At 38.6% G+C, this 14,992-nt stretch overlaps 1 protein-coding gene across 1 annotated transcript in view; it reads left to right on the plus strand.

The window, feature by feature from the left end:
- Positions 1-7,339: 7,339 nt before the first annotated feature.
- Positions 7,340-14,992, plus strand: part of RECK (reversion inducing cysteine rich protein with kazal motifs) — a 278,973-nt gene continuing 271,320 nt past the window's right edge. The window contains exons 1-2 of the mRNA XM_083377076.1: positions 7,340-7,450; positions 14,306-14,364. Coding sequence (XP_083233202.1) covers positions 7,351-7,450; positions 14,306-14,364 — 159 coding nt within the window. The 5' untranslated portion in view covers positions 7,340-7,350. The remainder of the gene's footprint in view (positions 7,451-14,305; positions 14,365-14,992) is intronic.

The following is a 14,992-nucleotide window of genomic DNA, read 5'->3' on the forward strand; positions in this document are numbered from 1 at the left end:
ACCTCATTAAGCACTATGCGCTGTGCTCTTGCAGTCATTTTTACAGGACGACCACGCCTAGGGAGAGTAGCAACAGTGCTAAATTTTCTCCATTTGTAGACAGTCTGTCTTACCGTGGACACATGAACATTAAGGCTTTTGGAGATACTTTTGTAACCCTTTCCAGCTTCATGCAAGTCAACAATTCTTGATCATAGGTCTTCTGAGAGCTCTTTTCTGCGAGGCATGGTTCACATCAGACAGTGCTTCTTGAGACCAATAAACCCAAAACAGGTGTGTGAAATTTTTTTGTTTTTTTTATTTAAAAAGTTTTACAATACATTTTAACTTTAATCCCCCCCTCCCCCACCCCTATCCAACCCTCCCTATCCCTCCCCCCCACTCCCTCCCCCCCCGACTTCCCAGAGCTAAATACAGGGCATAAAATCAAAAAACAAACATAGACACCCTTATGTTATCAACAATAAACCATAAATTCTATCTCTCTCTAGCTCATATAAAATGAATACAAACAATATTAACATTACAAATAAAGTAGAGAAAAAAAAGAGGAAAACAGAAAAAAAGCTTTGCTCAAAATAAATTTTCTTAATCCCAGTCCTTATTCATATTAATTTCAAAAAAAAGAAAAAGAAAAAAGAAAAGAAAAAAAACAAAAAAACTTTCACCTGCTATTTACATTCTTCCACCTTTCTCTAATTTCCAAACAATTTCTCAGTTACACGCCAAAAGCGCCTATCTCTGTTAGTCTTAATAATCTCCAACCAAACTAAACTACGATCAAAAATAGTTCTTGCATGTATCACACCAAATGTCTCACAGTTCCAAATCATCCTTAAATTCAAATAAAAGTTCATATACAAAGAATATATATAAAAAAAAGATTTAGGCAATCTCTAAGACAACTTGTTATTAATTAGGAGCTTACATACCCATTCTTGGTTCAACACATAATTTAAATCCATTACCCTAATATACTTTTCTAGCAAGCAATCTTAAATTGTGTAAAATATTAACAAAAAGAAAAAAAAAGAAAAAAAACCTTCTTTCTCCTCTATAATAATTTTACTCCATTGACATTCTAATCTAAAAATTAATCAGCAATCTTAACGCCCCAAAACTTTTGGAGCACCTCTGTCATGACCCCCAAAACTTCTTTAGACCGCTCCTCTCTCACATCTTCACTGTAAGCATGCTTTGGAGATTCCATAACTTTCTGCTGATCTTGCTCTTTCTCTCGTCTCGCTCTTCTTAGGGCGGCACGCGTCATCTTCTGGCCTCCTGCAGCAACCGATGAAACTGTGACTTGATCCCCTCCAACACCATTGTCCTCTGTCTGTCTATCTGTAACGTCTTGAGGCTTTCCCCCACCGTATCCTTTTGCAGCTTCCAAAAATGATAGGGGGGTTGCTTTTAACACATTACTATAAAAATCACGTGCCTGAGCCACAGTAACCAAACAATGTCTTTTACCTTCATACGTCGCCACCAATCCAACTGGAATCTCCCATCTAAACTTAATATCACGTTTCTTAAGTTCCTGTACCAAAAATGCAAAATCTTTCCTTCTCCTTAGGATCTTCGGAGGGATCTCTTTTAAAACCAAAACTTCTTGCTCATCCACTACCAAATTAGTATCATAAGCAGCTTGAATAACTTCATCTCTCGTTACTCTCTTTGTAAAATAGACCACCACATCTCTGGGTAACTTCTTCTGTCTTGCAATCCATGAATTTACACGAAAAACTTTGTCCATATTTCCCTTAATTTCAGATGCTGACTGACCCAGTACCCCTTCCAGAGCCTCAGAAATCAGCTGCTTTAAATCTTCTTTACCATTCTCCTTTAAACCCCTAATTCTAATAGCATACTGCATCTGATTATACTGAACAAGGCTCAATTCTTCGTCCATTTTATCCCTTATATTTTCATTTTCTAATACCTTTGCTTCTAATATAGAGTTCTTTTGACTGAGATCCTCCACTTTTATATCCAGCTGTAGCACACATTCAGCTACGGATTCAACCTTAGACAAAATGTCCCGCCTCATTGCTCTCAGCTTCTCTTCTATCTTCTTCTCCAATTTCTCCATTTTCTCCTCCATTTTCTCCTCCAGCTTTTTCAACTTTTCATCCATCATATCAGACATCAATTGTACATGCTTTCCAAGAGCGTCTTGTAAATCCTTAAGCGTCAATGCCGGGGGAGATGCAGGAGGAAACAAAGCTTGCAATGAGGTCTCTTGCACCAGGGAAGACCCCACATTCCGAAGAGCTTTAGAAGTTTTAGCCGCCATCTTCCCCCACTTTCACTTATTACTCACTTTCACTTTGAAGCTATAAAATCCATTGAGCTAGAGAGTAAAAATAAAGAGTCCACTTCACCTTGACCTCCTGTACCGCTCTGCCTGCTTCTTGATAATCAAAAGTATTTCCATTTGGCAGGGGTGGTTGCTAACGCCTGGCTCTGCTCCAATAATCCCAGAGCAGAGGCGCTGTGCAGCTCGGAGCAACCCAGGCTTCGGGGGGGCTCATCCTTCAGCCGCCCAAGCTCTCAGCTCAGGCGGCCCCAGAGAGCTCAACCCCTACCTGGGGCCTCACCCCCTCCTCTTCTCCCGAGGAGGGGGCTTCAAATCCATCTAAACAGCTGATCGGCGCTGTTTACGATGGAAAAACACAGCTGCGGAGCGGGCAGCCCAAAAACGGCTATCTTCGGCGTCGCGTCGCCACCGGAAGTCAACAGGTGTGTGTTTTTAAAGGGCAGGACAGCTGTCAGCAACACATCCAATATCATCACACTGGTTGGAGTCAAGGTTGGCTCACTCCTGGCTCCAATTAGCTCTTGGAGAAGTCATTAGGCTAGGGGTTCACATACTTTTTCCACCCTGCACTGTGAATGTTTCCATCTTATGTTCAATTAAAACATGACAACAGCTAATGTTTGTGTAGTATTATTTTAAGCAGACTGTGTTTTTCTATTGTTGTGACTTACATGACGTTTAGAGCGCATTTTATGGCCAATTCATGCAAAACTCCACGTAATCCCAAAGGGTTCACATACTTTTTTCTTGCAACTGTATATATTAGCAAGAAGAAGGCTTTTGAGTGATTAATTAATATTTTTTGTGATAATGAACTATATCTATTATTGTTTGTTAATCACATGAACCCAGACATTATGCTCTTTGCTAAATATTGAAAATGTTATTTGGAAAAATCCCAATCCTAACCCTAATCCTAACCTAAATCCCAACCCTAACCCTGATTCTTAACCCTATATAAATTAATAAAATCTATCTATATCTCTATATAAAAAATCTAAGGAACCAACAGAAACAAATCTAAGATCAGGCATCATATACCAAGTCCGGTGCAACAACTGTGAAAAGAACTACGTGGGCCAAACAGGGAAAAAACTATGTACCAGACTGCACAAGCACTCCCTGGCTATCAAAAGACACAACCCTTTGTCCCTCATGTCCGTCCACGAGGACTCGGAAGGATACAAGTTCAATCTAACCGGTACCACAATTACAACCCAAGCAAAGTGAAGGAAAGAGAATTCCTCAAGACCTGGTTCTCTACAACCAATCAATGAACAGACACATTCACATTGACTCCACCTACCAACCACTGAGAGCAAGAGAGCTACTTCAACTGAAATACCCAAAACAACATTCCACACAAACTGAACACAACTCAAACCACACTGAAGATGTCCCCCCAAAAGGAGGTGAAATGTTTCCAACCTAATTACCAAGCCCAGAGATCAAATCAACAGTCCATATAGCCTGAAAATTATGATCACTGATGATTCCCCATTAGAATGGAGATTAAGATGTCACTAAGATGGGCCTTCTGCTATAATAATAATAATAATAATAATAATAATAATAATAATAATAATAATAATAATAATAACAATAATAATAATAATAATAATAACAATAATAATAATAATAATAACAAGAAGAAGAAGAAGAAGAAGAAGAAGAAGAAGAAGAAGAAGAAGAAGAAGAAGAAGAAGAAGAAGAAGAAGAAGAAGTTGGAAGGGACCTTGGGGTTCATCTAGTCCAACCCCCTGCTCAGGCAGGAAACCCTATATCATTTCAGGCAAATGGCTGTCCAGTCTCTTCTTAAAAACTTCCAGTGTTGGAGCATTCATCACTTCCGGAGGCAGGTTGTTCCACTGGTTAATTGTTCTAACTGTCAGGAAGTTTCTCCTTAGTTCTAGGTTGCTTCTCTCCTTGACTAGTTTCCATCCATTGTTTCTTGTCCTGCTTTCAGGTGCTTTGGAGAATAGCTTGACTCCCTCTTCTTTGTGGCAGCCCCTGAGATATTGGAACACTGCTATCATGTCACCCCTCACCCTTCTCTTCATTAAACTACACATACCCAATTCCAGCAACCGTTCCCTATCTTTTAGCCTTCAGTCCCCCAATCATCTTTGTTGCTCTTCTCTGTACCCTTTCTAGAGTCTCAACATCTTTCTTACATTGTGGTGACCAAAACTGGATGCAGTATTCTAGGTGTGGCCTTACCAAGGCATTGTAAAGTGGTATTAGTACTTCATGTGATCTTGATTCTATCCCTCTGTTAATGCAGCCTAGCACTGTGTTGGCTTTTTTGGCAGCTGCAGCACACTGCTGGCTCATATTAAAGTGATTGTCTACTAGGACTCTGAGATCCCTCTCACAGTTACTACTATTGAGCAAGGTACCACCTATGCTATACCTGTGCATTTGATTTTTCCTGCTTAAATGTAGAACCTTACTTTTTTCACCATTGAATTTCATTTTGTTAGATAGCACCCACTGTTCGAGTCTGTCCAGATCCTCCTGTATTTTAAGCCTATCTTCTGGAGTATTGGCTATTCCTGCCAGCTTGGTGTCATCTGCAAATTTGATGAGTTCCCCATCTATCCCCTCATCCAAATCATTGATGAAGATGTTGAAGAGCACTGGGCCCAGAACAGAGCCCTGGGGCACCCCACTACACACTTCCTTCCATGTAGATGCAGTTCCATTGAGGACCACACGCTGAGTGTCAGCCAGCTACGAATCCATCTGGTGGTAATGCTATCTAACCCACATTTTTCTATCTTATCAAGTAGTAGGTTGTGATCTACTTTATCAAATGCCTTACTGAAGTCCAAGTAAATTATATATACAGCATTCCTCTGGTCCACTAATTTTGTCACTTGGTCAAAGAATGCAATAAGATTTGTCTGGCATGATCTGTTTTTGACAAACCCATGTTGACTTTTAGTGATGACTTTGTTTTCATCAAGGTGTTCACTGATTTGTTGTTTGATTATCTTTTCCAGAATCTTCCCAGGTATTGAGGTCAGGCTGATAGCTCTGTAGTTTCCTGGATCTACATTTTTCCCTTTTTTTATTAAAGAGTTTTACAAAAACAAAATTTTGCAATATATCCCCAAATCCCTCCCACCCCAAAACCCACCCACTTCCCCCCCACTTCCCAGAGCTAAATACAGGATTATAGTTACAATAATCATATTCTAAATAAAAATTATGCATAATATACAATTAACCAAATTCATAATGTGCTTTTACTCCCCTTTAACATAACTACAAACAACGTACCAATAACAATATCCCACTAAATTCATTTTAAGAAGTAAAAATAAATTTAAATAGGGAGATTCCCCCTTCACTGGATGTGTTCAGAGGCCTGGCATTTTTCTGTAATGCTTTAGACTGCAGTACTTACTAATCAGGGTATTGGACTTAGAATAGAATAGAGCTGGAAGGGTCCTTGGAGGTCTTCTAGTCCAGCACCCTGCTCAAGCAGAACTTGTACCAGTGATGGCAAACCTTTTAGAGATAGAGTGCCCAAAACCTGTCCCTACCCCCTGCCTTTGTCCCACCCGCCCCGCCCACACCCACCCGCAGGGCCATTCACCACCACGGCCCATTGCAGATTGCCCAGGGGGCCCAGCAGTGCCATGGCAGCCACACTGTCCACCCATGTCCCACAGAATCAACTGCGCATGATGGGGCATGAAGGTGTAGTCTTCTCCCGGCTGCCATGTCCTTGGCTGTGCTGCTCTGTGCGGACTGCACTTGGGGGGCGACTCTCCTCAGGGGGGCTGCTGGTAAAGAGGGAGCCATGGGGGGGGGAGACAAGGCTGGGGCAATGGCACCGGTGCCTACAGAGAGGGCTCTGAGTGCCACCTCTGGCACGGATGCCATAGGTTCGCCACCACTGACCTATATCATCTCAGACAAGTGATTGTCTAGTCTCTTCTTAAAAGTCTCCAGTAATGGTGCGCCCACAATTTCTGGAGGCAAGCTGTTCCACTGATTAATTATCCTCACTGTTAAGAAGCTTCTCCTTAATTTCAGGCTGATTCTTTCTTTGATCAGATTCCAACCATTCTCATCCTTCCCTCTGGTGCTTTGGTGAGTAACACTTCTTTGTTGCAGCCCCTCAAACCCTGGAATTATGTGTCCCTTATTTCTTTTCTTTAGACTAGCCAAACCCAAGTCCCACAGCCGTTCTTCCTATGTTTTAGTCTCTAGACCTTTGATCATCTTAGTTGCTCCTCTGAATTTTTTCCAAACTCTCAACATCTTTTTTGTGATATGGTGACTAAAACTGGCTGCAGTATTCAAGGTGTGGTCTTACTAGGGTTTTATAAAGCAGTATTAGTACTTTGCCTGATCTTGATTCTGTGCCTCTGTTTATACAACCCAGGATTGTATTAGCTTTTTTGGATACTGCTGCACATTGCTGGCTCATAGTCAAGTGATCGTCCGCTAGGACCCCAAGGTCCCTCTCACAGTTACTGTTTTTAAGCCAGGTCTCGCCCAATCCGTATTTGTACTTTTGTTTTTTTCCTGCCTAAATCTAAAACTTTGCTTTTCTCCTCATTAGTCAAATGTCAAAATTATTAATATTATGGTACATAATATTAGCGGTTTTCTCAAATCCTTTTAATTTTTCTAAACGGAACCATGTTTTTTTTAAATGGTTCACTTTTCTTCATCTAATTCTTTGGGATAATTATACAGATGGGAATTGTAATTTCCTTTCAGGGAGAAATAGGCCAGCAAGAAATTATACTCTGCTAGACGAATTAATTAAAGTCTTTGATGTAAGAGACTTTATAACTTTTATATAAAACTCGAAAAAAAGAGCCTGCCAATATCCCGATACCTAAGTATTTCGCGAAACAGCAGAAAACGTTTTCTTTCCCGGATTCTTAAGGGGTCCCTCCCTCATAGCTTTCTATCCTCTCTCAGACAATCGGGAGTGGAGGGGTCCGTCAGCCAATGAAAAGGCGCCGGGGTGGCTGGCGGATGGGGCGGGCGGCAAAGAACGAGTTATGGCGACTCGAGGCGTTCGTCCACAGAGGGAGAATGGACGAAGTCAGACAGACCTGTTAATCATCCCCGTGTTACTGTTGTTCCTCCCAGGCATGACGGGTAAGTAATGGTTCCGGGAACAAATCGTAGGCTGGGCAGCTATACATTCAAAACCATCTCAACCAACCCGCTAATTAACCAGGTTGCAGCGGGTGGGGGGGTTGGCTGAAGTTTGAGGAATTTGCTGATAATGCCTTTTAAATATTTTTTTGAAAAAGAAATTAAGGATGTCCGTCGAATTATGTGTGTTATCTTAGAAATTCATTAAAACGGAATTTAGCATAAAATTACTCGGAATTTGAATATTTTCACTTTGTTTTTTTCTCCTCAAAGTGCTGTCTTTATTCATTTACGGTACATATCTTCGGTGAAACTCTTAAAATAAAAGACACTGATTGAAGCTATCTGAAGGTCTAAATCAAGGAATAGGAAATCAGAAATCAAATAAAAACAAGCTGCAAATAAACACAAAAAACCCAAAAAAACCAAACCGGATCCTCAACACTAGGAATGGAATAGAAATATTTTATTATGCTTTCTCTTATTGTTTTAAAACTGAATATAAGTTTTACACATGGATAATGGCATACAGGTATTTCTAGTTTTTTGTTTTGTCTTCAATAGTTCAAGTATGTTTGCTTTAATATATTTAGAATGTATTCTGTTTATTCTCCTTAGATTAAAAAAAGGCCTTAGGGAACAGTCTTGAGTCATAGACCATTACAGATTAGAATAAAGGCACAGCTCTAGAGAGTAGAATTATTGTCTTTAGGATTAAGATGGCAGGTCTGGAACTGGAAGATGTCCAACAGACTTGCATTTTAGAACTGCCTGATATATCACTAATGCTTTGGGAAATTCTAAACACAGTTTTCATCCTGTGATGGACAAAATTACATCTAATGCTGGAATGTTATAATTATCCATAATTTTGGACTTTTTAAAAAATTTCTGCTCCAACTTCATTTGAAAAATCAAGACAGGGAATTATGTTGGTTCTGTTTTGATGTTTAACCCCATAAAATGATGGCAGCAACTATTGAGAATATAGGATGATATCAGTGAATTGTAATTTACAGTTTATATTTTGTGGCCTTGAACATTCATATAAGAAAGCTGACAGTGGGCAAACTGCACATAATTCATTGAAAAATTTCAAAAGACTATTTAAATCTTTAAATCATTAAATCCAACCTCTTGGGAGTCTCCTTTGGCTAATTGGTTCCTCTGTAAAACTATTCTTACTGTTAGGAAATAAAAAAAAGATTCAATCACAATTTGATTTACTATAATTTTAAGTTCTGCAAAGATTTTCGTGGGATGCTCTTTCAAGTATTTGAAAAGTGTTATTGTATGCTCCTTCAAGTCTTTTCAAAGTTAAATTTTCCCAGATACATCAATATATCTAAGACATAGTTTCTAGCAACTTGCTCATCTTCCATCTTCTCTGAATTAAAGCTTCAAAGGCAATTTGTATCATGGTGGGCTTTTTTTTTTACCATTGGTAAGTTTGTGCCTTTGAATCAATTTTGACTCTTGGTGACTGCCCAGAACCTATAGCTTCTGTTAACATTCTGAAATAATTTACTTTTGTTCTTACTGGATTACTGCAATCCATGGCTTTTCCTTAACCTTTTGCTATTGAATAAAAGAAGAACAGAATAACAAGTGTTGGAACAGATTTGGAGGTCTTCTAGTCCAACCATTGCTCAAGCAGGAGATCCTATACTATTTCAGACAATGGCTATCCAGTCTCTTTAAAAACCTCCAGTGATGGAACATCTACAATTTTTGAAGGCATGCCATTCCACTGGCTTATTGTTCTCACTGTCAGGAAATTTCTCCTTAGTTCTAGGTTGCATCCCTCCTTGGTTAGTTTCCAACCATTGTTTCCTGCCAATTACTGCTATTGAGTCAAGTTTCAACTAATCTTACCTGGCTGGTTTTTCTTACCTAAATGTAAAACCTTACTTTTTTCTACACTGAATTTCATTTTGTTAGATAAGGCCCATTGTTCAAGTCTGTCGAGGTCAATCTGGATCTTGCTTCTACATGTTTGCAAATCTTGCTTGATTATCTTTTCCAGGATCTTCCCAGGTATTGGTGTCAGGCTGATTGGTCTGTAGTTTCCTGGATCTGTTTTCCCCCCCTTTTTTGAAGATGGGAACGACATCAGCTTTCCCCCCAGTCCTCTGGTAGTTCTCTGGTGCTCTAGGATCTTTGAAAGATATGGTTTCATGGTTGTGAGATCACGTTTGCCAGCTTCTTCAGAAACTTGGTATGTAAATCCATTTGGTCCTGGTGATTTGAACTTGTCTAGAGTGGACAGGTATTCTCTTAATATTTTCTTCCCTGTTTTGATTTGTATTCCTAGTCTGTCTTTTAAGGTTCTCCTTTTGGTAGGTTGGGGTATTTTTTTCTTTTTGCATGAAACAGATGCAAAGGAAAAATTAAGCAGGTCGTATTTCTCCCTGCTGCCTGTTACTTCCTTGCTATCTTCTCACATTAATAAAGCGAATGTTTCTTTGACTTTTTTTCTTATTTTTTTATACGTTGAAATAATTTTTTAAAAATTATTTTTGACATTTGTTGCATGCCTTAGTTCATTCTGAGCCTTAGCTTTCCTAACTTCATCTTTGCAGATTTGGTATTTTGCCTTAGTTATGTGTATGTCTCTTTCCATTTTTTTATACTTATCCTTTTTGTCTCTCAGTTTATCAGAGTTCTTTGTGTAACTATGCTGTTTTTTTCTTGGATTTTTTTTCTTTTTCTTTTTAAGTGGTATTATGTGAGACTGGGCTTTTATAATCATATTTTTCAGACTTACCAAAGCTTCTTGAGCCATTTTCCCCTTTAAGATTTTCATCAATGAAATGGATGGAATCCATGAAATCCATGGAATGAAATCTACAGAATGGAATGAGCCCCTCCTTTTTTGTGCCCAGTACTGTGCTGTTTTTAACTGAATAAATCTTCCTTTTGTCTACTTTGTTAAGGGAACTTCTTAAAGCAATTTCACAAAAATGGCAGGAGCAGCACATACACATATGAAGTATTTATTGAATTCAGTGCATATTGAGACAAGAGCATCTAACAGTAACTTAGTAAACTCAACTGCATATGAGCTAACCTCACATGAACTAAATTTTGGTTTGCTGTAAATGCAACCTGAGATCACTAAATAAACACTAAATTGAATATCACATTATTCCAACTTGTATTAATCACGACTTTGCTGTATTTAGTTATTCAATAGTAAGGTATGTTTTGTTCTTTAATGTCCCATGATGAATAATAGTCTTAAGTTGAAAGAAGGCAAATTTCAATTGAACAGTTAAAAACAAAGAATGGTATAAATTGCAGAAAGTGGTTGAATATATGTCACTAAGTATTTTCAAATAAAGTTTGGGCAGCCATCTGTTGAAAATGCTTTAATCTGAATTCTTGCTTTGCTTGGATTTGATGGTTTAAACATCAATTTCAACTTCGAAGTATTATGCAAAAATCATTTTAAAAAGAATAAGGTAATCAAAACTGATTTCAATATTTTCTATGATATAATTTTGTCTGTTGTAATTCATTTTTGGTTCATTATTTGCTGTTTTGATGGTTAGAGTCTACTGATGAAGGGTGGGTATATGTGGTATAATAAATACTCAATTCAATTTTTCGTTGCAATCTTACATTGATTGACCATTGCCAATTGGTAATATTTTGACCACAGCGTGCATTCTTGCATGAGTTGTTCCTGCAAGCCACAGAAATAAAATTTAAAAAAGAAAAAAAGAGAATTGTAAAAAATACCTTGCAAATATATTGGTAACAAATGGAGAATAGGTGGAAGTACATTTCTTATCCAGTACCAGTAAATTTATCCAGTAAATTGTAGATGCTACATGAAGTGAGCCATGAGAAATCAGACTTGACTGTCAACTCTAAATTCTTTCCAATTGCTCATGAAATTTGAATGGAAACTTAAAGGATAGATATATCTACTACCAGCAGCAAGTTCCTTTTTATTGTTAAAAAATGTCATTGCGTTAGGACCTAAGGCTACCTCTTTTCTCTTTCTATATCCTTAGGGGTTTACACATTGTAAAGCTAATGTTAAAAAACCTGCTGTGCAGTAATTCTAGCCAGCAGCCTAAATGGTGCTTTGTACATGTTATATGTATGATTATTTGCCCATTTAGCATAACTTCAGATTTTTTGCTTCATGCAATATATACTGTTGATTCTCAGAGAAGAAATCTTTTCTCTTGAAAACAAAGAATCAATCAATCAGAATACAGCTGGAAAGGACCTTGGAGGTTTTCCAGTCTAGCCCGCTGCTCAAGCAGGAGACCATTTCAGACAAGTGGTTGTCCAGTCTTGTCATAAAAAACTCCAGTGATGAAACACCCACAATATCTGAAGGCAAGGTGTTCCATTGATTCATTCTTCTCACTATTAGGAAGTTTTTCGTTAATTCCAGGTTGTTTCTCTCCTTGATTAGTTTCCATCCATTGTTTCTTGCCCTGCCCTCTGGTGCTTGGAACAATAATATGATCCCTTCTTCTTTGTGGCAGCCCCTCAAATACTGGAATATTGCTATCATGTCACTTGTAGTCCTTCTTTTCTCTAGACTAGCCAAACACAAATTCTGCAAACTTTCTTCATATGTTTTAGTCTCTAGGCCTTTAATCATTTTAGTTCTCTTTGCACTTTTTCCAACATCTTTTTTGTAGTGTGGTGATTAAAACTGGATGCAGTATTCCTGATCTGATCTTACTAACGTTTTATCAAGTGGTACTAATATGTCACATGATTTTGATTATGTGGCTCTGTTTGTACAATCAAGGACTGTATTAGCTTTTTTGCTGCTGCTGCACAAAGTCATCCCAAAGGTGCTTTTTCAAAAGGCAACTGGACTTTCTTGTTTTTCTTTGAAAATGTTTTGCTTCTCATCCAAGAAGCTTGTTCAGCTCTGACTAGATGGTGGGGAATGGAAGGAGTTATATTCCTTGTAGACAACTGGTCATTTGCCTTTTTTAGAGAGTCCTGGAGGCTAGTTGGAGATTTGTCTGTGTCCTCAGGGTCACCTGAATAGTGCAACTGGGTGTGGAGCCTTCTTGGAACTTCTGAAAGGTCTGTTGTGGAGGTGTGCTTTCTGCAGGATGTTTTCTGACCTGTGTCCCTTCACTGTTGAATACAGGCGCAGGCTATTGGGGATGAGTCTGTTGTCTGCATCTCAAACTGAAGCGCAAATGGTTCCTATAGTCTGCAATTTTTCTGGAAATCCATTCATACTCCTGTACCATTCAAAGGGTGCTCATCCCAGAGTGCATAGCTAAATGACTGAAGATTCTTGGTCATCCAGGTCATGGTTATCCCAAAAATCCCTCTCACTGTTTTTGTTTTTGAGCCAGGTTTCACCCAATTTATACTTATACCTTTGTTTTTTTTCTCCCTAAGTGTAAAAACTTTGCTTTTCTCCACATTATGATTCATTTTGTTGGGTAGGGCCCATTGTTCAAGTCTTTTTGATTCTGTGCTTGTCTTCTGGGGTGTTGGCTATTCCTGCCAGCTTAGAGTCATCTACAAATTTGATGAGTTCCCCTTCTATTCTCCCATCTAAGTCATTTATGAAGGTATTGAAGAGTACTGGGCCCAAGACAGAACCTTGTGGTACCCTACTGCTTACTTCCCTCCATATAGGTATAGTACCATTAAGGACTACTCACTGTGTATGGCTTGTTAGCCAGTTACAAATCCATTTGGTGGTGCTGGTTGCATATAAGTCTATTTTGCAATCTCCACCACCTTTCCTATGAATATAAGATATAAAACAATATAAACAATATAAAACAGATGTTGAGACTCTGGAAAGAGTGCAGAGAACAGCAACAAAGGGGGGCTGGAGGCTAAAACATATGAAGAATGGTTGCAGGAATTGGGTATGTCTAGTCTAGTGAAAAGAGTCTAGGACAGACATGTCAAACACAAGGCCCGAGGGCCAGATCCGGCCCGCGAAGTGGTTTCATGCGGCCCGCGAAGCCATCCTGGAAACAGTGAGGGAATGGCCCCCACTGCCTTGGCCCTGGCCCAGAGACCCTCCTTCTGCCAGAGACCCTCAGATCTGTCCCACTCCTGCCCAGGCCCCCATAGGCACCCTTGATGCGAATGAGGTAGAGCTGGCCATGCCCACCCAGTAGGCCATACGCACTCTAGCCATGCCCACCCAGTAGGCCACACCCATGCAGGCCACACCCACCCGGTTCCCCTGAGGGCAACCGCAATGCTGATGCGACCCTCAATGAAATTGAGTTTGACACCCCTGGTCTAGGAGTTACATGATAGCAGTGTTCCAGTATTTGAGGGTCTGCCACAAAGAAGAAGGGGTCAACTTATTTTCTAGCACCAGAAGGCAAGAGAAGAAGCAATGGATGTAAACAAATCAAGGAGAGAAGAAACCTACAGCTAAGGAGAAATTTCCTGGCAATGAGACTATTGCAACAAATTAAAGTGAGATTGGAAAATACTAGAAGATTGCTAGGTATAAACAACCATTTGATAGGAGAGGAGTTCATTAGTAGTTTACCTCATAAAAGACAAGTCAGCCTGGCTATAAAAAACTTGGGGAAAAAATTTGTACCTTTTTTGTGCTTCAATAATAAATGAAGGAATGGAGGAGGAGGTCTGTTGTAGTATCCTATATTTTGTTTTTTACCCCTAATTTTTGAATTAAACATCTTACTGAGTTTGTATAATTTTATTGCTTTGATTATGTGCTGTTGTAAGAAGCTTGGCAATGATTGTCATTTCAGTGTTCAGTTTTAAAGTAGAACTTCTAAACAACAAACATAAAAATAAAGTTCTATTAACATTACAAAATGCAAATATTTTATTGAGGTTGAAAAGTATGTTTTCGTACAGGTGCATCATGCTGTTACCTTGCGAAGAATAACTTAATGTGTCATGATGTTTGTGAACTGGTAAGTTAGTTCTGAATTTATGCCAAACTTTGTATTCTAATGTTATATATTTCCATGTGTTTATCACTTTTAATGGTGAAGTGTTAAGCCTGAGATCTTTAGTGTCACCCAGATATTTTCATGAACATATTTTAATTATGAGGGCATTTTAAGTTTAATGGTATGAGTAATCATACTCCCAGTTCTTTCATTCTATATGGGGGCATAATTTATAAATCAGTTTATATTTTTAATTCTGTTTGCATTTTTTGATTCTGTTTTGTATATCACCTTTCTTCTTGCTTATTCCCAGAATGCAACTTTGTTATTTTGAATTGCAACTGAAAATTTTAACCAGATAACAGTTTATTATTACATACAACATGCAAAAATGTTCAGAAACATATTGCTAATAAGCTGGAAACATGTACTTGGACCATAGATGACAGTGGAATTAAATTAATATAAACAATGAATAAAACAATTGTAGAAAATTTAAATAAATTCATTGTTTTCATAGTTGATTGTTGGGGAAATAATACTACCTGGGCTAATACCTCAGGAAACAAGCGTATTAATGATTCATGAAATATTGTCATGGTTCCAACAGATGGAGACGAATAAAGCAGAACTTGGACGTTTGAAAATT

Source organism: Vipera ursinii (genome assembly GCF_947247035.1).
Source record: "Vipera ursinii genome assembly, chromosome: Z".
NCBI lineage: Eukaryota > Metazoa > Chordata > Lepidosauria > Squamata > Viperidae > Vipera > Vipera ursinii.